This window comes from Brachycentrus maculatus, unplaced genomic scaffold (assembly GCF_059751285.1).
Source record: "Brachycentrus maculatus isolate JH-2025_06_01 unplaced genomic scaffold, ASM5975128v1 h1tg000395l, whole genome shotgun sequence".
Classification (NCBI taxonomy): domain Eukaryota; kingdom Metazoa; phylum Arthropoda; class Insecta; order Trichoptera; family Brachycentridae; genus Brachycentrus; species Brachycentrus maculatus.
In genome coordinates this window covers 238,136-263,538 of record NW_028281144.1, presented here as the reverse complement: position 1 = coordinate 263,538, position 25,403 = coordinate 238,136, and the positions used below count along the sequence as shown (strand labels likewise).

Genomic DNA, 25,403 nt, shown 5'->3' with positions numbered 1-25,403 from the left:
GCAAGGTGATCAGTCCAGTGGTTCAGATACCAGTAATAAATATTAGAGTGGAATATCAGTTCTATTTATTTTTACCCAGTATCGCAGTTAAATGCACTAACCACTACACTACGGAGGAGGAGAATAATTATTACCATTATTTAAATATCAGCAATATAACATTAGTGACTACTCATATACTCTTCAGATTTTATTCGCGCATAAATATTTATTTCACAAAAGCTGATCGATTAAAACTTGTGTAAATTTTATATTATTTTCATGTAACTGATGATATTTGTCCATAAACATCGCGTGATTTTGTAGTGTAGTAGTAGGTAAATGCGTTTGACTTCTACGCAGGAGAATTTCCAATTCGGTCAAGACAGTTATTAATTATTATATTTTAATTACTTCACATAAAGTACATTTAATCCGTTATTCTGGATTGAGAGGTGAAGAAAAGGATTGTTAAAATTATCTTCGCTTTCTCATAATATCATGAAATACTACAGTTTAATTAATATCTTCAGTGAAATATCTCATAAATAATAAATTTTATTGATGAAACTTACTTCCAAAATTAAATTATTTTAAGGTAAAAATAAAAACAATTCGACACATCAATTTAGTACATATATACGAGTATTTAGAGGTTTGCATCCATCAGAAAATAAAGTTTAGGGCCAAATTTATCAGAACGACACTGTGTTAACTGGATGAAGATGAGGATGATGATTTTTAGATCTAGAAGTGGAATATACATCATGGAAAATAAACGACGTTAATGAAGTAGCTTTAGAAGAAGGACTGTATAAATGTCTTACTTGACTGTTTTACGGGAATGGAAATGCAAGGGCTTGTGCTTGCTTGTGCTACTGCGACACCGCTAATTTGTACGAATTTGCTCCTCGAAGGACTGGCGGTAGCTTTCACGAGCTTATTTATACGAGGACGGATATGCAGTCTCAAGTACCTATTATTTTTCCCACAATTCCTTCCCAATAAGGCAGTAATGTCTTTCGCCCTGAGCTTCTTCATAACGTTCCACTACAGTATCCCTAAATATGAAGCAAAGGGCGAACCACCTTGCCTTCACGTAATTGGCGGTAAAGATACTACCTCGCCGATCCACGATAAGGTGCCCTATACACCATATGGATGCAGTTATAAATCGCCTCCATAGTGTTCGATTCCCAAGGGGTCAAAATAAATAAGAGATGTTTCATTTAAACATTTATTTTTTTCATATTACTTGACGCGCATAACTGACCACATTGTCTTCGTGTAATTATTAATCATATTAAAATTGTATCGACCTGATGCAGTGGTCTATGCACCATTAGATGCGGATAAAGTATAGAAGACGAAAAAGGATGCGAATATGTATCTAAAATGAATATACACCGCTTTTGAAATTGAAACCGTAATAAATTTCCAACCGGTTAAATACAGGATAATACAGGTAGGAGGAACCTATTCCCGATTTGCCTCCGTGACACATTAAAATCCTGTTTTCGTAATCGGGTCAAGAATGTTAACGTTATTACGAACGTATAATGTAATACGAAGTCTTAACGCTCGCGGTATAATATAAATTCTAGCGAGATATAGCGAGTGGACGCGAAAATAAATTAGTATGAAAAAATCGTAAAAACTAACAGTACCTGCATGCGTACGTGTTGGGATACCTACACGCTCGTAGCGCTAAAAGTGGCGGCATTGCGAGCATATAAGTCGAAACAGAGATTAACAGCTAGGAACGAGAACACACTAAGCATAACGGTACTGCGCCTCGTTCCATTCAAACGGGTGAGGCTATCCATCCGACTACTAACTACTACTTATCTGGTATGATTGTGCCATTTCGTCGGCGGAAGCATCTCAGCCAAGTTCAGTATAACCACCCGCCAACGGACCCCCAAACCGGTCCCAAAGAACAACTAATTGCCTAAATCATCCGATGGATTCGCCGAGGCATTTGCAAAAACCAATTTAAAAGGAGGAATCGAAGCGATAGTAATTGCTTCACAATTATTTTTTGAAATGACATCATTCATGACAAGGATATGAAAACATAAAAAAGCAAACATAGTGAATAAGCATAGGAATGAGGCCTTTTTATATCGGAGGCCAAACTATTCAAAATTAGTTATGCCCTGACTGCAAACTTTATTTTAAATAATATATTTCTTGTTGATATGTGTGGAGGTCCTCACCAAAAAGTTACATGTCCAATATTGCACAAAAAATAATTTAAATGAAAATCTGTTCTGTTTACTGTATTCTATCGAAATCTTAATTTAAGTTACGACAAAACGTGACCAATCCTGTGTTAAACCAATGTGAAATCATTAAATCGCACTAAAACGTAACAATTTTACAAGCTAGAATTCCTGATTACTGAAAATCATTTGTAATGGAAATGTAACGTTTTGGTGAGGACCTCCACAAGTACAAACCTTAATTTGACAACACTTGGAATGCAAACTGTAATTTAATATTTTTTGGACCTATTTTTCATAGAAAATTTGGTAAACAGGGGGAAATGTTTTTATAGTAAGTTTTGAATAACAGTAAAAACATAGTAAATGAATAACGACATATAAATTGTTCTGTTGTTATAGTTTATTTTTTCTTCAGCCTATTATCGAACAGCTAATTGTTTCATTTTTGGGTACAAGTTTTATATTACAGTTTTATATTATTTACAAATTCAGGAACAGAAAGATCATATTATTTTATACTTTTGTTACTACTTTTTTAGAACTCTAGTTCCCAAACTATTTTAGCCTAGCGCCCTTTCGCGATTATATATCAGGCCTCCCCTAATAGAGCACCATGTGCCAAAATTCCTTTAACGATTTAATTTGTTTTATTTTTATACCCTATATCACATTTTCTTAGAAGAGACGCTTAACAAAGCAGACAATGCCCGTTAACAGGTGCCCGACAAATGGCGCACGATAATAGGATCTTTTCCGTAACACATGGTTTTTCACAAAATTTTGTATTATTATTTTGCACGTTAAATTTATTTCATCGTAAAAAAATCAAGTGCGAAGATTTAAAATGATCTTCAAATTGTTGTATTGTAGTTAATCGAGTTCATTTAAAGGCAATATAAAAATAGTACTCGGTACAGACGCACGTTCTCATAATATCTGGTAATACTCACCGAATGTGTGTTACGTTCGAATCGCAAAACATTCAGCGAGGAACTTGAATTTAACACGAAATGCGAGACACGCTTGAAAATTGATAAACGAACGTCAAAATTTCCATTTCCCTCGATATTATGTCTAATTCAATTCGCGTACACAGTGGCGATCACTCCGGTCTGCGATTTCCAAAACTGCTCAACGGAGCGATTGGAAACTTAATTGAACCGTGTTCGGTCATCAGCTTTCGTGATACGGTATAATTGAAGCTAGTCTGCGCACTAGGCGATTCGTGCATCTTCTCGCAGCATTTTCTCGCTTCACATTAGTTGCGCGAATCAGAGCATCTCGAACAAACGATCGATGACGAGCTAGCTACTGACTCTTTCCATTATTTATCAACGAAAACCATCGCGTTCTATTCCGTTCGATAGAAGTTCCATAAGATAAATTTTAAATACTCATATATGGAATTCAAATAGGAGAAAACATACAATATATAGATACGTAAATTTATTCATAAAATATTTTATTACCCTAATAATAATTTAGGCTAGAATCAGAGATGGAAAATAATAATAATACACTCGGTGCGTATCACAATATCACACATTAATTTACAGAGTACAGTTTTAGAATTTACAATTTACTGGCTGAAAAAGATTTTACGTAAAAAAATGTAAAATGACTGTTAATAACATATTTTACATGCATGATTCCAAAAATGTCGTTGAAGAACGCAAAAATAAATAGTAAATTTAGTTAATAATTTGAATTCATTCATAAACCTTGTATAAATCAATAAAATATTAACATAAAACAAAATTTAGAATGATTTTTTCTTATATATAGCTTAATCACGATATAAGTTGTATCGATAATAGTTCTTTTGTTTGTAATCCTTATTCGATTTCAAATATTCATACAGTTATATATGTACGTATGATTTCATCAAATTTTACTACAAAAAACGGAATTAATAAATATTATAGGAATTAATAATGGTTTGTGGTGGGTAATGCATGCATATAAATGCAACATGCCGTGTGTAAGTTATTTTAATTAATTAACACCATAAATTAGGAAGTAATTAGTATGTGTAAAATAACCTTTACTAATGAAGTAAACAAGAAACTGGATGTGCCACTCAAATAGTGTAGGATGAACGATTGTTATAGTAACATCAAGGCTTAAGGCAGATTTGTGAAAACGCTAGAATAATAATGAGGAATGTTGAATTATTTATAAGTTCCGCGTTCCTCATAATCCAGTAAAGTCACAAATTAGACAAGCTCGCAAATCCCACGAACCGAGTTCAAGTTCCCATCGCTGGGAGCTGAGATAACCAACTACAGTATGCATTGTGCAGCTTTCCAGCGGACCATTATTTCCAGCTTCCCTGGCAAATTTTCAACTATTTGTTGATCTTGAAATCACACGCAAGGCTGTTCTAGTAATTTTATTCAACGCTATAAAAAGTGTCTTATGAAATACTTACGAATTGTTAAAAGTCAAAGCGTGGTCGTATTTAATACACAAATGGCAACAGATCTGTTTTTTTTTTCGAATAATTCCTTAGGATAAAATAATAATTTCAGAATGTACCGATTAATCACGAAATATTATTGTAAGAAATGAAATAATTGCTATATTAGATAATACGAATCACTTGAGGAAAAATCCATATCCCCGCCCTCGTATAAGCATGTGGAAAAGACCCTTGAGAAAGAGGGACATTATAGCTACATCACTATGATGATTTGATATCTATATAACATATGTTAACTAAAATGGCACCTGAATGAGTGAGACTGACCATCTCGCATTCATGTACCTAATAAACGATCAACATAACACTGCATTAATTCAAAGCAGTTTCTTATGCATCACTGGTTGCGGACAAGAGGGAAAAATACATATTTCATTCTACTGTTTTATTGGTAACACGGATACAGTTGGCTCGTATATACATGCTCAAAAATTACATTGAATGCTTAAAATGTTCACATATCAGTCTTATAAAACGAAACGTAATCACTGTCCTTGTAATTCATAATTATTTTTATGAATTACAAGTATTATTGAAATAAAACGATTACAACAATGTATAACATATGAATATAATAATTATAAATTAATCATTAAAGAAGAAAAACAGTAAAATAAAAATGGTATGAATTTGAAAAAATTTAAAAGAACTATGAAGAAAAATATTGTAATTCTTCATATGGGAATCTATTACAATCTATACAAGCAGAATATTGTATCTATTTATGTATTCGTATTGTGTTTGGAGAAAAAAGAAGAATTTGCGTGTTTATATATTCCTCTCTTAAATAAATATTTTTTTGTTCTGGCATTCGAGAATACCAAACAAAAAATCCCATGTACCTACCACGTCAAATACAACTCAATAGATACTGACGTTAATGTCAAAGTTTTTATAACGTGTATATTAAATAAGTATTATTTTAATGCCAATTTATATTTATGATTGATTATTAAATTATTGATTAGTCATGCCTTAGTATTTGAAGAGAGTCTTATGTGATCAATACAATCGAAAGTTTTTGAAAGGTCAAACAAAAATCTAAGAGCATTCCCAGTCCCTTTTAGACTCCAAAAATGTGGTGTAACTGGTCGTATTAGTCGTATTAAATACCTTATTTTAGAATTAGGTCAATTTAATCGGTAAAGAATTAAACTTATGAATATTTACTGTGAGGTTTAAGGCGCCAGCGACCTTTTTATAATTTTTATTATTGAATAATATGAAAAACAAACATAATAAGGTTTTTTTTATTAAAGGACAAATACTTGTCATGGACTTTAAAAATAAAAACCTCTGTCAAAAACAACAATAATACTTTATTGATATACGTGTTTAAAAATTAACGTTTATTATAAAATATTAATTCACTACTAAACAAACTTAATAAAGTTTTGATAATTCAAATGACAAATAGTCGTCATGGACTTTAATAAGAAAAATCTCTGTCAAAAACAACAATAATACTGTATTGTTATGTATACAAATAACGATTATAATATTAATTCACTACCAAACCAAAAATCACAAAGAGCAACAAAAACAACTTAAATAAACAAACAAAAAAAACATTTTATAAAAAATGCATAACACGAATCTCAAATTATTATTACATATCGTGCTTTGGTAAAATTTGAATTTTGTGGGATACGGAGTTATTAGAATAAATGTGGAGGTTCACAACAAAACGTTACATTTCCATTATAAATTATTTTAAGTAATCCGGAATTCTACCTTCTAAAATTGTTACGTTTTGGTGCGATTGAATGATTTCATATTGGTTTAACACAGGATTGGTCACGTGTTGTGGCAACTTTTATTAAGATTTCGATAGAATACAGTAAACAGAACAGATTTGCATTTAAAGGATTTTTGTGCAATATTGGAAATGTTAACTTTTGGTGAGGACCTCCACAAATGATAATACATACACACAGAAATTGTTACCTCAGTTAATAACATTGCAATCATAAAAGAAAAATGTATCCATATTAACTTTTAAAAAGTCTAAAAACGTCAACGTATTTGTAATCCTTCCAGCGTAAAAATAGTACTGATTTCAGACCGAGTTTAGTAACACTCTGGGGAACTCGCAAACGCACAATTCAAAAAGCGACGAGCTTGCGCGAGAAGTCATACTTGGAACACGCACAATTTTATTTTTGAATATATATTGAAAAAATATTTTTATAATTATTTTTTAACTTCTTACCTTTAAATAACTATTATTTTCAAAACCATATATTTATTTCGAAGAAATACTTATTTTTCAATACAAAAACGATGTCTTAAGAAGAAGAAAAAAACAATTACGTGAAATGTTACCTTGGTTTAAAGTAAATCAACTTTAAATTACGGGCTATCGAATATCCCGCCTAAAAGAAATCTCGGAAGGGAATAACGATAATTATAATACTGTAGGTTATTTTACAAAAAAATTGCTCTTCGGTTCGTACTTTAATAGATTTGACGTTAAAAGCCCACATCATTGAAGAGAAAATGTAAGTTGTTAATAATAATATCCACCTAGCGCCGTATCTAGTGCATGATTACGCACATAACGGTCGGCTGGATCTGTTGTCGGTTAGAAATTTCGATTAGGCGCTACCTTCGGAACAGTTTAGGCGCAGCACCGTGAGAAGTGTGGCTTTGTGAACCAAATAATAGCGATTCGTAATGCGACAGTGCGACCGCAAGATTGCGAGATAGCAGGCTGCAGAGAGAAGTGCCAAATGCGAATGTTTTACGTGCCTCGTGTTTTTGGGACGGTCTCCCGAGCCAAGACTGCATTCCGTATTCGGAAGTAACACGGCACCATTTAACGGCTCCGGTAAACAAGTTTTCGCGAGTGCAAGCAATTTACCTGCATCAAGTGCCAAAACCCGAAAGTGAAAATGTGGCGCGAGTAACGGACGCGAAGACTCCGACTGAATAATAATAAAATATAACGAAGGTCTAATAATATATTTGATTTCCAATTACCGCTGTAACATTGAACGCAGGAAGGAAGCGAGAGAGATAAAATCACGAGGCAGATCCGTTAATATATATGCGCACAGTAATTTAAAAAAATCTTTTAAACTTCTATCTCTTCTGCGATTATTTCGGATTCAATAGAACCATAATAACAAACGCTCGATAGATATAAAGAATTATATTTAAATATATATAAATATACATACGTAATCTAAAACCTGTTTAAATCAACTAGTCAAATCAATAAGTGTACAATATACCGACACAAAACAAATTGTCTAACGGTTTTATTACGTTCGAAATATGCAAACATTATTTAATTATTCAAGAATCATTTAGAAGAAAAATACCGTTATTTATTTATAGCAATTTAATAAATACAGATGATACATAATATTATGAAACATCAAAACAGATTAGATAATACACATATAAGTGAGATTATGAAATGCTTTTTGTAATACACACTATTGCGAATAAAAAAAAACTAAATCCACAAATGCATTTCGTAGGTTTTTTTGTTTATATTTTTCTAAGATATTGGTTAATAAAAATTGGTTTAAAATATTAATTTTATATAAAATATAAAAGTAATCCACGGTTTCTGAACTTTATGACATATTTGGGAAGCTAGACACTTAAACGTATCTCACATCTATTTAAAAAATAAGATTCCAATCATCAATTTTTTTTTAAAAGGTGTATAGTAGATTTTAATTTTTCAAAGTTCCTTGAAAATTTCTTTCATTTTGAAGCATTTTTAAAAAGCAATAATTCAACAATATAAACATCAGTAAGCATTGATTTAAATTTATATCGACCATAGTAAATTGTCATTCGTGTAATGGTCAGCACGCTTGGCTACCGTACAGGAGGTCCAAGGTTCGATTCCCAGGGTTGGGTCAAATAAATATAAGTGATTTTTCACTGTAGTATTTATTCAATATTACTGGACAGGTACCTGAAGCGGAAGGCTGATCACCTTAACTTAATGCGTCAACGATTAAAATAACACTGCGTTTATATGACGCAGTGCCCTATGCACCATAGGGTGCGGATTAGGGTTGAAGAAGATAGAGTGTAAAAGCAATTTAAGATTTAGTTTAATGCGTATGTTTTAGATAGTTACATATTTGAAAATCATAACTCCTAAGTTTAATATTCTGAAAGAAATAAAATTTATCAAAAATATAATAACGACGGTGAGAATACGTTCAGGCATTTAACTACTCATTTGTTTCCTTGTTATTTACACTGGAGGATTGCACACATTTAAAAGCTTACAAATAGTAATTAATACTCGTGTGATGTTTACCGATAATACGTGAATGGAAAACGTATTTTTCGCGGAGGCCGTGACATTTGCAAGGACTCGTGAAGAGCTGCACACACGGATAGTTGTGATCATTAAAATAATTACCTCATATCATTTAGTGATTAAAACCTCATCACATTTTTAAAAATATCTTAATTGATATTCTCTTTTTAAACGAAATAATTTGAGTAATATTATATTTTACTTTTTTATATTTATTTCCATCAATGCAGAAACCTTAAGGCCCAGTATAACGTCGAAACTTAATTTTCTCTAAATCCAGGTAACATTTTATGTAAATAATTTTTTTCTTAAAACACCGTTTTTGCATTGGAAAATAATTATTTCTTCGAAATAATTATATGGCTTTGAAAACAAAAGAGTTATTGAAAGGTGAGGAGTTAAAAAAATATATATAAAAATATTTTTCCTATATATTTATATATATTTAAAAAAATATCCAATATACATTATTCTTTAATGAGATGTTTACATGTGACCTCTTCGGTGGTCTCCGGTGGAATGAATGATATGTTTTGCGAATATCCCCTTGATCGTAAATTGTATGAAAGCATGGTGTTATTCGATATCGGGTGTCAATGATGAATTCAGGACCAAAAACATACTTGTACATTACTTGATCCCAACCAAACTTCTTACTCGAGACATTAAACACATCTCGGCTGTCTAAACTCAAAACACAGTAAGGGACATTTTTTTGCAGTACGTTTTTTTTTGCATTTTTGGACTAAGTAGATTCTACTTAGTCCAAAAATGCAACAAAAAAAAACCTACTATAAATAAAATGTCCCTTACTGTGTTTTAAGTTTGGACAGCCGATCTGTGATGATCCATTTTGACAAGATTTGTCACAATAGATTTTAAGAAATATTGGTATTTACCAAGTTAATATTTAAATTAAAAATAGATCGATATTACCACAAAGCGACTGTCGAATCAATTAATGTAACTAATTGTACTTAAATGGTTAATCGTTAACCAACTTAAAACAAACAACGCATTAAAAGTCATATAGATTGACCTCACGATTCGGTCACAAAACTGTCGGCACCGCGGTCCTAAACCATTAACACGAATATCGATTTAAGTACAGTATCGCTCACCGCCAAAACAATATGAGACGTAACAATACCGTTAGTTAGAAAGTATGTCAAAAATCACCAAGTGCGGAATGAAGGTAGGTTCCGTTACCCGTCAGCCCTGCTGGGTCCGAGGCATTGCGCAATGACAGGCGTTGAATAATTGAATGCCAATCACGAAAAGAAATAGTGATGCAGTAAAACATCGATATAACGAACTTATTGGGGAGGGGGGGTGTCCGTCAAAGCCGAAAATCAGTTACTTAAAAAAATAAAATCTAAAAACTTTGTTTTTAAATATAAATAAACAATATAAAACACGAACAAAATTCTATTTATTTTCAATATTCAAGTTTTTAAAACTTAAATTAAAAATGGATAGATTTAACTACAAAGTGACTGCCGAATCAATTAATAAAATTCTATTTATTGTCTTCAGACAGTCATCATGAAGTGACGATGCTGTTTGATTTCGACGCGCTTGCTTTCGGTAATCCTGCTTTAAAAAGGGAATCGGGTTTTGTTTCCAAGTTTTGAGACATGATTTTAAATTAACATAAAAATTGTTTAAATGCGGCAACACTTGAATTTAAGCATGTTTAATATTAACAGGAAGTAAAAAAAATACATTGGACTGGATTTTTGTCTGTTATATCAGAGGTTCGTTAAATAGAGGTCCGTTATATCGAGGTTTTACTGTACTGCAGAGTATAATACTGACAAAGTAGTAGATAATGGCAAATCGTTAAGCACGCATTTGGTTACTCGAGACGGTTACATGGAAGAATGGATTATTAACATTTCATTCGCATAGATTTAAATAGTATTATGGCGCTGTCCATTATCGTATGTATTCAAATTATGATGTTTCATTGCCATTTTGTTGTTGTAATATTTGGTACCCTTGAAGAAATGCGTTCGATTAATTCAATTTAAATGTATTTATCGATGGACTTTTGGAGGGAAAATCTGCGTATGACGAATCAGAACGGAAAACATTTAAAAATAATTGATATAACCTTAAAAATTGGGCCACATAGCCTTTAAATACATCAAACGAATGAATGATGTAACAGTAATAAATTTTCATTCTATAAATTTACGTATTTAATGTTCTGAGGAATATTTATATAATTTTCGCACATAATACTTAAAACTTAAAATATGATCCAAAAGACATGACTTAGATTAATTGTAAACAACGCAATAATTCAAACGAGACAACAACTAATAAGTTACGTAACAGAAGACGGATTTTGTTTATCAACATAAATATACGTCGGTAAGGTGTTAAAGAAATATTTATTATCGTAATCAATGTAGCAGCGTTATATCAAAATATCACTCAATTAAATTGAACGTTGTCAACAGAGAGCTACCGAGCGGCTGCATAATACTCGAGTTGATCTAACAGTTGTTGCATTTGCCCCATTTCCCCATAAAATAATACTCAATTACAAGAAACGCAGCGCGAGTAACGGATGGGTCTGGCGAGGTACATGGTACTTGGACTGTCCAGTCTTGGTTTGGCCGAGTCACATCACAAGGTACGATCTATAACTAGTCACTATTTACTACCAGAGACAGATTGGAACGGGTTATACGGCTAATTCCAGGGTGGGCTGACGTGTGAACTGGACGAGGGTCGTTCATGAACAAATACACTATTTTTTTAGTTAGCGAATGCTGATTCATTCATTATTTCACTCATTGGCTAATCGATTCACTGGTTCACTTATTCATCGTTTTACTGATTCACTTTTGTAGATTCTTGGTGCAATTTGTCGTCGACGTTTTTTTTTGGTAGATGAAATGAAACGAATGACAGAATTACCGAAAAGATGCATCGCTCATTTGATCCGGCCTCAATGATCTGGTAACTTAAATGATACAAATTTACTGATGCGGATCTTCTAAATGACCCGATCTTATCCACATTTGGTGTAAACAGACCGAAATATCACATAACACCATCCTATTATTCGTAAAATGTCAAAATCGTTATTCCCAAATATTGAATATTAAAATTCCAAAATCTCAAAATTAACAAAACATTTTTATGCATATTTTAGAATTTGTCATAATTATGGAATGCATGAAGAATAAATGCATATTTTATGCATAGTTATTGTATTATAATTAGAGTATTGTGTACAGTAAGTTTTCAGTCATTTCTTTTCTTTTACTCCGAGCACTCCACGGAAGAAATATCGCACCATACCATGCACGTCTGCAAAAATGTATGATTTCACGATTTCACTGGTATAATATTAAAGTCCAAATAATAACTAATGTTTTTCTTCTATTACAAAAATATTTTTCCAATAAATATTTATTTCCAGTTCGCCACTGGTCACAGCACGGCAAAAGTGGAAGAGGAACCATCCGTTACACCCAACAAACGGTATAGTGAATCAGTTACACACATTGCGGATCTCACCATTCAATCAAAATTATAATTAACTTAACACGCCCAAAGTAATTATTAATTAACGACCCAAAAATACAATAACCTAACGTGTATTATTGCATCATAATGAATACGGGTTATCTCAATTAACCTTTCTATACTGATCGTAAAGAACGTTAAGAGTATTAAACATTTTTTTATCTACACGGTGAACACTTTTTGTTACGTGATTTATACATACTATACTCGTATACTCATACATACATTCTCCTAAATACAACCAAACAAATTAACTCGACAGAATTAATAAATGATGATCAAATCATTTGCGAGAACTCTTGATACCGAATTCATACATTAAAAAACGATGTGTGCGCCATTATAAATAAAAATGAAACAGACAGCTTCAATTGACATTATAAACTATTTCCTCTTACCACCATTGATGTAAAAAGGATCTCAAATATTATCATCAAAAATACCCATTTATATACTGTAAACTGATTTATTGTTACATCTTGAAAGAGAGATATTATATATCAGTACAGTAAAACCTCGATATAACGCACTAATTGGGGGAGGGAGTGGCCGTTAAAAAGCTCGTTATTTTAAAATATGTTTTAAGTAAATCAAAAAAACTTTTGTTCAAATATGAAACTGAATTTAAATCATTCGGACACTCGTCGTAAAGTAACGTTGCTGTTTGATATTGACACGCTTACTTTCGGTAATCCTTATTTAATGCTTAGAAAAACTAGTTAAGTTTTGTTTGCACTTTTGAATTTTGCTGTTTTTTTTTAAATCAACTCTCTAAATTAAGAAAATACGTATTATATATATATATATATATATATATATATATATATATATATATATATATATATATATATATATATATATATATATATATATATATATATATATATATATATATATATATATATATATATATATATATATATATATATATATATATATATATATATATATATATATATATATATATATATATATATATTTATAAATATGTAAAAAAAATATATTGTATTAATCAATATGTCATTTAAGTATGTTTCGTCTTTCAGGTGTAATTTTTATTGTAATCGTAAATGAATCTAAACTAGATTTCGATCAATCTTCTGACTTCAACATACATCACGGTAATGACATTAAAATTCTTGAACTTAAAAAGCCAATGGGCCAAAAGTTTGTTAAACAGTGATACAAACTAATATAATAGCGCTAATCAAATGATTTTAAAACCGGAATTTATTTATTCAGAAAAACCGCAGCACAGACGGGCGTGTAATGTCATGAGAAAGGTATTTGAGTAGGTCGAAATTTAATCCTTGACAAGTGTTTTTATCGGTATTAACGTAAAAATACTTAAGTACACACTTTCACGTTTTTTGTGCAATAGGTGATTCAATACTTAACTTATGCTGTTTAAATCACAAAACTTTCATACGCGACGAATTGCGCAAAAGTCGCGTTTCATTTGTTTAATCTTGAGAGTATCAAATAAAACATAATAATACGGGAAAGCGAAACGCGGTAATTAAAATTTATTTTTGAAAATGTGCATAACAACTGTGACGCATCGCATCAAAGTCAGCGTGCTCGGTTTAATTATTTTAACGCGAACAGCAACGAAAAATTTCAAATTTACATATTTCATGCTTCAGTAACGAATAACTTTAACGTATCATTTTTAAAATATGAATAAAAAAGTATGTATTGTTAAAAATTAAACTTCAAAATAATATATTACGTTGCTCTAAATTTCTATATTCATAAATTGATAAAATATATAAATCATAATAAGTCAAGATCCCCGACATTAATTTCATATCATGTAACGCATATCAATTTGTATACACCAATTTAATACTGGGAAACCGTGTTTAATTTAATCGTCAATGATGGGTAGAATCGGTGAATGTTACACGTGTGTAAAGTGATCACTTAAACCAGCCTATGACGGTCGTCAGCCCCGTAAATGCCCAGACTTCCATATTCTTTTTTAATTAATGTTAAACTTAGTAAATACCACTATTTCTTAAAATCTACTGTGACACGTGTTTCGATGCATTCCGCATCGTTTTCAAAAACCGTACCGGTGAAATATTGGTATTTACTAAGTGAAGCATTAATTAAAAATGGATAGATTTTATCACTAAGTGACTGCCGAATCAATTAATGAAATTCCATATTCTTCTTCATCTTTGATGAGATGTCAAAGAATAATGTGAAATATAACTCCTATAATTGGAGATAGTCCAGATTTGTGAACTAGTATTTAGACACACTCAAAATATTGTAGGTATATATATATATATATATATATATATATATATATATATATATATATATATATATATATATATATATATATATATATAATTTTTTTTTTTTTTTTTTGTAAAGTTAATTTTAAAACCCCCCAATATAGTGTGCAATAAAAAGTTTTTTTTTACAGAAACAATTTTAGAGGTTTTTTTATAATTATTTATTTTTATTTTTATTTTTAAGTACATCCTAAATTTATATAATACTCTGTTGACATCCACATAACTTGCGTGTGTATAGATAGGTATCCGAGATTGTATCTAAGTACGTTGGTATGCCTACGGAATGCCTGCTTTTTAATGTTCGCGCATACCTATATCCGTGGCCTTATTTTCAAGTCACTATGCCTGAGGTCAGCCATAAAAGGGAAAGAAAATGTAGTTTTTCTGTCTTGGATATATTCAATTGTAATTCACAATCGCACATCCGGTTTCACAAAGCTTGGATTGCGGGAGGAATGTCTATCGCTGGATTTTTCACGATGATTGAATCAAACAAATAACATCTAGGAATGCTGTTCCCATTTGAAAAAAATATAATAAAAATTTACCAATCTGATGGCAATTTTGAAAAGCTTACTCTTAAAAAATGTTTATTTATTTCTGCAAAAACCAGTTTTATTTTTTTAGTATATGTACACATATAATTGAGCAGTTTAAGCAAATGTCAATATTATAATTATTACATAATTAAAATTACGAGTATATATATATATATATATATATATATATATATATATATATATATATATATATATATATATATATATAAATAACAAATTTATGTGGCGAATGTAAGTGGAAAAAAGAGCAGAGGAAGACCGAGAAAAACATGGCACGATCAGGTATGCCAAATACTTGAAAGTGGTGAGGTTAGGAGTCGTAACAATTGGCGGGTATGTATGAGGAGATGCATGAACGTGGAAGAGGCGAAGAATATTTGCAATGACAGAGTGGTGTGGCGTTCTACCCCTGCGGGGAAGCGGCGTGATGGTTAGTTAGTTTAGTTTTATATATATATATATATATATATATATATATATATATATATATATATATATATATATATATATATATATAAAATAGGCAGTAGAGGTAGGTAGTAAGGTAAGCTAGGTACTACTTAATAAGGTAGGGTTGGTACTGGATGCGTTTTTACATGTCACGCTGGTAAGTTAAGATAGCTGTTGATTTTATGCCTATTTGGAATGCACGCCTCTGATATTAGGCATTACGTAACGTTATAGAACTACGCATATATTCAAAATACCTTTTTCAAGAGAATAATATTGTCATTTAGAGAAATGAATACATTAGCAGGGCGATAGCACTAGTAAGCGGAAAGTACTTTAGTGCATATACATGCGAGATGTCGGATAAGTCATGAGAATAAAAATACAGAGAAAATAAATGTCACAATACATTCAATAAACAATGCGTTAGTTATACTTATGTTGGACTTTCTAAAATAATATGTACGTGTACATTAATCCACTCCGGGGATCCCACAGTGTTTATTCGAAAGACATCCCATTATTTTTGGCAATTATTACGAAACGATTCAAAACTTTCATTAAGGATTACGACATCAATCTCTTCACAGTATTTAAAGTCAAGATTGTCGTAAATATTGATTCACCTTTTGCAAGTAGGCAGGAGGAACAAATAACACACTCGTCTATTGCGTTAGGTCTGACAAAATACATACAATTTTGAAATTTTCGGTGATTATTTAAATAAGATAGGCACTCAAAATAGCTGACAAAATAGCAAAAATAAAATAGTTTTATTTGAAATAGCAAAATTTTTACTGGAAAAAATATTTAAAATATCAATATTTTTTATGATTTTAAGATTGAATGGCACCACTGAAATCAATTGTAGCAAACAGTGGAACCCAAACTGGCGGTGCACGACGGAGCCTAGAACCAACCTAGATAAATATAAAAGTAAAGCATGAAGGCGGCAAAAGGATGCAGTCGAAATGCGATCACTCAGACGAATGTGCGGAAAAACAATGTATGGATGTTCGAATGGTGAAATTAGAAAATAATCTAAGCCTGAGATTAACGCTATCGATCGAATTATGAGAGGTGTGTTGAGATTCAGTTGAACGCGTGCAAGGAATAAATGAGAAGTACAATAAATATATGAGGTGAATGTACTTGGAAATAGACTCAGAGGAAGACCGAGGAGAACTTGACATGATCAATTACTTCAAAATCTTAAAAGTAGACATGTTAGGAGTCGGAATAATCGGCGGGTATATATGAGGAGATGCATAAATGTAGAAGAAGCAAAGAATGATTGTAAAGACAGTTGGTGAGGCGTTCTTACCTTTGTCCCTACCCCTGTGGGGAAGCGATGTAAGTAAGTTAGTTAAACGCTTTGACTTTACATCAAATCGCCACAAAGTACAGACCGATCCCATCAGACAATTGATTATTTCAATTGAACAACTGAACGGATATTAATATTATAATATTTTGCGCTCATAAAATCAACATAAACACATTTGCTATACGGTTGCCTACGCTATTTTTTCAAGGCGTTAGCTATTAAATAAATAAAAATACGATTACAAAATAATATTACTACTTATACCTTAAAAAGGAAACATCAATTCATATCACCGCCGTACGCGGTCATTGCCAGGGCCGTTTTAGGACCATTTAATAAAATATGTAATCCGGAAGACAAAAATAATAGCAAAACAAAAACATACAGGTAGAATAAAAGAATTGAAAAAATGAACACTTAAGGCCCAATATACGGTAAAAAATATTTATTTAAACATATAACATACATAACGCCCACTCCTTTCAACGTCATTATTTTTTAAAAAATTCAGGAGATCGTTTTCAAAGTTTAAAAATATATTAAAATGTGTTACAAATAAATATCAAGCCACTTATTGAACTTTTTACTGAGCAACAGATTTTTTAGGCAAAACCTGAAGGTTTTTTCTCCATTTATGTGTTAATTTTAAATCAAACACAGATTTTTGAGTCTACTAAGTTGTATTTTATTAACAAAAACACATAAAAAATTATATTGTGACAATTGTTTCGCCTTGTTAGGGCATTATCAAACGAATGTCTTTTTTTCTCCATTTGAAAAATATTTAGTATGTTTAAAAAAATAATTAAACAATACCTCTTCTTCAAAATGCAAAAAACAACACTTTCTGCCCTGTAGCTGGTAAATATTATATTAAAAATATGCCGCTTTTGCTGGGATATAGTACATTTTCTGGGCATTCCGAAAACATGCACAACTGTTAATTGTCGAATTTTGATATATGACACTGTTGAAAGAAGTGAGCGATAAGTCACATATATAATATTCCCGATGAGTAATTTTCATTACTCATTTTGGGACATGGGATTAAGGTTAACAAGACTGAAAAACAGATAAGAAAGTAACAAACAAGAAAACACAGGGCAAAACATAAAATATAAAGCAATACAAGGTACAGCAAGTAGACATATAAAAAACATAAGGTAAGAAACATGTTTAAAGGAAAAAAGAGAAAATATAACTATCACTAACAAATATCTTTCGAATATAGTAATATTAAAGTATAGGAATTATATTGTAAGGACCTTACTCTAAACTTAGTCGAGTTTGTCGGTCTCTAATGTATTTGATTATGTCTTCGTGAATTATAATGATGTATTACTCTATTGTTTATTTCTCATCGACAGCCGGTTTCAAAATGCCAAAATTGTTAGAAATAAAACTCTGTATGTAAAGTTTGAGTTTCTACGATACGTTAGTTAACTCATTAACTTTTCTCTGCGATTCCAGCCCTGAGTTGCCCATAAAACATGGCCCACCAACTAAAATTAAGCTATAGTTTAGCGACCCACACCATATTCCGTGAGATCGATTATTCATTATTTTGTGTCGAGAAAACTTTCGAAATAGCTATAATAAATGGCATAAGTTATTTATAAAGTGTCCTTGATGATGTCAATATAAGTTGACCAATAATGTAGGTACATCTAGATACGATAGTAAATAGAGATAATCGCATTCGCAATGAGGTACTCTACAATGGCATTCTCTTGTAGGACAACAGAAAGCCTTCGTCGACCGTTGACTTAGTAGTCATATATCGAGAGCATTTTCTGACCCTCCATATTGTAGTAACCGTAAATTAATACAAAACTTCTACTCTGGTAATATCCCAACAAACAAAGTAATAATTCTAATAAAACAAATAACGAATAACACTTGTATTCCTTAATCGCGTTATGACTGAATGTTCATCTATCTTTTTCTTCCTAGTTCCATCCCAACTTATCGTCTTTGCAGACTGTTGGGGTCAGCTCTCCTCGTCCTCGGGTTGTAGGTCCTTCTATCATGGACAACGTCACCAAGGCCATGCCTTCGAATCAGGTTATCTTTCTGTAGCATCCGTGAATTTTTGGTCTTCTTCTAGATGTTTATTGAGGAAGATCTATGGCGATTGCCTGGTTCACAATATGTTCAGGCTCTCTGCGCTCTATATGCTCACATTTCACCAGTTTTTCATACTTTTAGAGTAAGGATACAAATTAGCATGTGATGAAATTTGGACACGAAATGTAGATAATTTTTACAGTAACACGTATTTGCACGTAGGTACTAAGTTTCCATCAGATCTCATAGTCACGATAACTGAACTTTCCTATCTTAAATTTGAACATGTGTACCTTTAGTTAGCGATCGTGGGTATCGCAGATTATTAAACGCAGATAAAAATTACACAATCAGATTAGGTAACTACCTGGGAGTGCCTACTCACGCACTTCACGCTGGACACAACAATAAAATTACTAATGTTGATACACTAATCTATATCTTTACAAACTGATTGATTACAATAAATAAAATGCAGACTACAGTTCATGGTAAGCTTAACAAAATGAGATCACGCCATTTATCACGGGTATGTTCAATTTCACAGCATATAACAGTGTCTTGAGTACATTAGGTACCATACCAACATAATATAAAAAGAGCTAATTAAACGTTTCATCATAAAATTCATGATATTAATAAAAAAAGGCAATTTGGTTCTTTGTAAATCGGCCAAAAAATAAACCTACAGACATTGCTGGTAATATATATGTATGTATGGACAGTAAACCACCCACAACGTTGACATAGGTACCACATTATCTTAGGAAATTTTATAAGGGGTAAAATGTAAAATTGTATTTTTACTAGCGGAAATGACTGTTATTAGTCATTTAAATACAAATATAATTTTAAAACCTTAACTTACCTTTAACGTCCCCTCCGATGACGCGGTACATATCTCAGCGTTATAGGGGGGTTTACTGTATTATATATATATATATATATATATATATATATATATATATATATATATATATATATATATATATATATATATATATATATACATATATTTATATATCTGGTACATAAACAAGTTATTAAGGAAATCACGAAGGTTATTACAATTAAATGCGAATGACGAAAAAACAATGAAGTAGAGATTGTCTGCGCAGATAGCAATCTCAGAACAGCATTTTTTTCCAGAACAGAAGAAAAAATCTCCATTTCATTGTGGTAATTAATATCTACTTATGTTTTATGGTCCCAAAATTGAGATCAAGATCAGAATATTATGACGTACAATACAAAATAATGTCACAGAAAACTAAATAGGTATTATCATGATATCGACACGTCGAGCTTTTGTTTTTACGATCTATTTACTAATTTCCGCAACTGTATTTTATATGGTAAAATATAATTGTACATTCCATTCGTCGAATCGGCAGTCAAAAATCTATAAAAGTGTAATCTATTGTGACACGTGTTTCGATGTATTTGTAACATCATCATGTAGGTGATTCGATGCATGATCAAACATGATGCTGAATGCATCGAATCATCGGTATTTGATAATGATGCCGAATGCATCGAAACACGTGTCACAATAGATTTTAAGAATAGGGATATTCACCAAGTAAAATTCAAATGGAAATATAATTATAGAAATTGTTTTGAAGAATTTAAAAAACCGACCAGCTTAAACTTCTCTCGTATAAGTATTACAAATAGGGTATTTTCATTTGGGAGGAGTATCAGAATTAAAGTAAGTTAGAAAATATCGCATACTTCATATTGGTATACATATTTGCAATGAAATTACACACGTTTACTTTTGTTCCCGAAGGGCAATGATTATACTCGTAATATGCGCCGCTGCTATAGAAACCGCAAATGGGGAATTGGAGAAATTAAAAAAAAATTAAACACGTAATGACGTCGCACGAGATGATGTCACGATGTGTTCAGTTTCGGCATTTAAAATGTAGAAAGTTTATTCCTTTACATCCTGTTTTATATATTCCAATAAGAATAGTGCTGACTAACTCGGCTGTCCAAACTCAAAACACAGTAAGGGACATTTTTTTTGAGGCACGTTTTTTTTTACATTTTTGGACTAAGTAGATTCTACTTAGTCCAAAAATGCAAATAAAAACGTCTACAAAAAAATGTCCCTTACTGTGTTTTAAGTTTGGACGGACAGCCGAACTGGCTCAGTGATAATACCCAATTATGGATGTCAGAATACAAGAATACCGTCATAAACATGAGCTTTTGCATTGATTTCAGGTGTTGTGGGTCTTGTTGGTGTGGGTAGGGAGCGCGGTGCGCGCGCAGTGCCCGTGGCAGCGCACCGTACCCGCGCTGCAGCCGGCCTGTCTGTGCGCGCAAAACCTGGCTAGAGAACTCTCCGTGCAGTGTGATCAGGTAAAGTGAATAGGTTTCCTTAATATTTTCCCGACTATTGCTTCTTCTTCTTCTTCTTCTTCTTGGTGTATGCGTTGTGGCCTGTTTTTAAGAGAGATTAGCCTTCTGCGAGGTCGATTCCTAGCTGTCGATCCATCTCTTTGGTGGTCTGCCCGAGAGTCGTCCATCTTAGGGTTGGCCGAGAAGTGCGATGTGGGGTAGTCTGGATGGTTCCATTCTCCCATGCGCATACCATTGTCCTCACATGCGCATACCATTGTCTCCTTCTTTGCCTTCCCTACCTAATGACATGTTCAATCTCGCATATCTCCCTTATCCTGGCGTTTCTTATTCTGTCTCGTAGACTCTTGCCTGATATGCTTCTTCCGACTATTGCGATCAGTTTTATGTACTCGGTTCTAACAACGTTTCATTTTGTTTCGCAGGTGGACTTTCCAGTTCTCTTGAAAGCTTTAGATATGTACGCCAAAAATACTCCATTAGATCTGCTCTACGTTAACAATTCTACTGTAGGCAGTTTACAAGATAACATATTCATCAATCTACGAATACATAACGTCCAGCTTTCTGGATGCAAAATCAAGTACGTTTCTCCCGAAGCGTTCAAAGGACAAGAGAACACCCTGAAGAACTTGAACCTTCAAGATAACGAACTGACAGAAGTGCCCGATAGCTTTAGAGGACTCGCCAATCTGGCATTACTAGATCTATCAAAAAATAAAATAACAAAAGTTGTCGACAATTCGTTTTCATCTTTGAAACGGTTGACAACATTGAAGCTTTCCGATAACAATATAACCCTGTCTTCTGGCGCGTTGAGAGGTTTAGAGGGTTCGCTGAAAAACCTCAATTTAAAGGGAACCAAACAGAAAAGGGTTCCAGAATGCATTAGGGGATTAAGAACATTGGCGTTCTTAGATTTATCGCAAAACAGTTTGAAAGAACTTCCGGGGCCCGCCAATACGAAAACGTTTGAAGGACTGGACTCCCTAACGGCGTTGAATTTGGAACGAAACCTCATCCAAAATCTGGGAAACACAGCATTTTTTGGAATATGGAAAACGTTAAGCTCTCTGAGCTTACTGAACAATTTACTACCGGAATTTCCGACGGAAGCTATAAGCACCCTTTCCGAACTTCGTGTATTAGACATCGGTTTCAATCTGTTGACAGTTCTACCGGAAGATGCGTTCATTAAGAATCCATCGATAACTTTGCTGGCGCTAGATGGTAATCCGCTGAATACCGTCCCACAAAAAGCTTTAGCGCATTTGAATACAACGCTACGCGGGTTGAGTCTCGGCGGGAGGTTCCTACACTGCGACTGCAAACTTCGGTGGGTCACCGAGTGGATACGAAACGGCGACTTGCAGGTGACATCGCGAGAGCGCAATCCTCAATTCTGCGGCAGTCCGCCACGATTCCGAGACCGCGGATTTTACAGTATACAACCGGAGGAATTAATATGTACCGACGAAAGCAAAGTAATCGGAGTAGCGACGGTAGTAAACGAAGAGGTCGAAATAGTCCCGAACAAGACTAATACTTCCACGAAGGCTTCTACTACATCTACCACCACGACTACTACAACAACCACCACTACGACGACTGAAGCTCCGAGTTCGACAACGAAGGCGACAACGGCTGCGGCAATAAGCAGTACTACAACCAAAAAAGAAATCACGTCAAAAATAAACCCAGTCAGCAACACGCCACTCGCGAGATCAACATTAGCCCCGTGGCGGCAAAACGCTAACAGCCAACATCAAAGACCTCCTCTAATTTTAGGATTCCCTCCCCAGAGACCAAAAACGGACGACTCGAATGAGGTCGTAGTCAAAAGTGCGCACCGACAAGACAATTCAGTTATAATCCAATGGGATTCCGATACCGCAAATATTTTAGGATTCAGAGTAGTATACCGATTGTTCGGGGACAAGAGTTTCAAACAAGGACCACCGCTAGAAGCTAGCGAACGAGAATTTAAAATAAAAAATGTCCCGTCTCAAGTACGTACAATTTAATATACTCGTTATTCTCTTACTTATTTGTGAATAATATTTTTGATTAAAATATTATTATTTTATTATTTCCAGGAATGCATAGTGGTGTGTGTAATTTCCTTAGAAGAAATCAATGTCAGCCCCGAGACAGTACCGTACTCTCAGTGCAGAGAAGTAAGGACCGTGTCTTCGGCAACATCTAATATGGACAAAATCACAATAGCAGCTAGTGCCGCCATATGTGGAACTATAGTCATAGCGGTCATTGTGTTTGTGGCTGCGAGCAGACGTAGGTCGAGAAAAATGCACAACCTGCACCAGCAACAGCTAAACGGGAAGTCTGGCTTACCAATCGGAGGTCTACCGGTCAACTGTTGCACCGGGATGGGAACCACCCCGAGTCCGGGGGGACCGCTGTCATCATTAGCTACCCTCAGTGCCTTCAACAAGCATCAGGTCCACATTTATACTTGTTTATCAAACTTATTATTTTACTGTTAGATTTTATTAGTCTTCTAAGATCAAATAAACAAATCTTCTGAGCCCTATCGCCATCCAGCGGTGTGTAGATCACCTCATTGTATCGGTGCAGTGTTAAATTATTCCTCAATTATGTGAGGGCGTGATAAGTTCTGCACGCCAAATTGTTGGATCAAGGAGTAATATATCTGGCAGGTATTTGAAATTTATTCGATGAGATATAAACCTTAATTTAAGGAGCATTATGGAGAATAAAATGGAGATGGAATAGTAGGTACCATAAATTAAGAAGAAAATAAATATACTAACAATGGCTAGGGTGCTCAATATTGCAAACCCTTTATTAATTATTATGTTTTTGTAAGTTAGACATTTTTAATGTCCCTTGATGGAAGGAGATTAAAAAGATTGAATTTAATTTGATCTGAGTTGTATGCACAATATTTTTTAAATTGTTCAGATATTGTGGTAAAAATCAATAGCCTGTTATGATTATATAACAGATTTTTATTTTATTATTTTAATAATTTGAAATCAATATCAAAATGTAATTTTCAGGATTGGGATCAAGTATCAGCTTACAGTGGTAGGTCTATTCCCAGACCACGAATGTATCCATTGGACAATGGAACTACTCTGCTCCCAGACGACTTACGGTCACACGTATCCCACTTTAGCAATACCGGAGGCAGCAAGATTGGGAAGACGAGATCCATAGCTGATGGGCAATCTCAACACAGCTTCTCTAACCATTCTGGCAGATATCTTGCGAACAGCGCCTTTCCCAGTAACCTTGTGAGCTCTCGATCAGGTAAAAATTCTACACAGTCATCACTCTAGAGGTTCTATGAATTTGTATAAATACATATAATAAACTTCAACAAGGTTTAGTGAGAGAAGACCGTAATTAATAAACAATTCATATTTTAAGAAATTAAAGTTGGAACCTCGTAATTTAGTTAATGAAAGTGTCAACAAAACTTCTCTCAATTTTATTATATTCCATCATATTTTGCGTACTACAAGTATTTTAAATTATGGAGTAAATGAGAGAGCCCTAAAATAATAATATTTTTGGATAATTTATACAGCGTCATTTTTGTAAAATACTTCCTTGAAGGTACTTCACTGTAATTAAATTGGGAAAATTATATGGTTTGTTAAATAAGTAAGATTAGGACAGCTGACCTGATGTCAAGAGTCTATGTAACAAAAAAGCTTCGTCAGAATTTGATAACTGCGGGTAGATTCATTAACATTGTTTACTTAATATATTTGGGATAAACTAAGAGGTACCCGCAG

At 33.0% G+C, this 25,403-nt stretch overlaps 2 protein-coding genes across 4 annotated transcripts in view; one reads left to right on the top strand and one right to left on the bottom strand.

Annotated features, from left to right (window-relative positions):
• The window catches only part of Rab3GAP1 (RAB3 GTPase activating protein subunit 1), a 42,583-nt gene that overhangs the window by 10,331 nt on the left and 6,849 nt on the right, over nt 1–25,403 (bottom strand). The gene's annotated exons all lie outside the window — the stretch shown is intronic.
• The window catches only part of haf (leucine-rich repeat and fibronectin type-III domain-containing protein hattifattener), a 28,267-nt gene that overhangs the window by 441 nt on the left and 2,423 nt on the right, over nt 1–25,403 (top strand). For both annotated transcript variants that reach the window (XM_088270740.1, XM_088270739.1), the window contains exons 2-5: nt 21,481–21,618; nt 22,044–23,627; nt 23,715–24,077; nt 24,660–24,912. In XM_088270740.1, the coding sequence (XP_088126866.1) occupies nt 21,481–21,618; nt 22,044–23,627; nt 23,715–24,077; nt 24,660–24,912 (2,338 nt within the window). The remainder of the gene's footprint in view (nt 1–21,480; nt 21,619–22,043; nt 23,628–23,714; nt 24,078–24,659; nt 24,913–25,403) is intronic.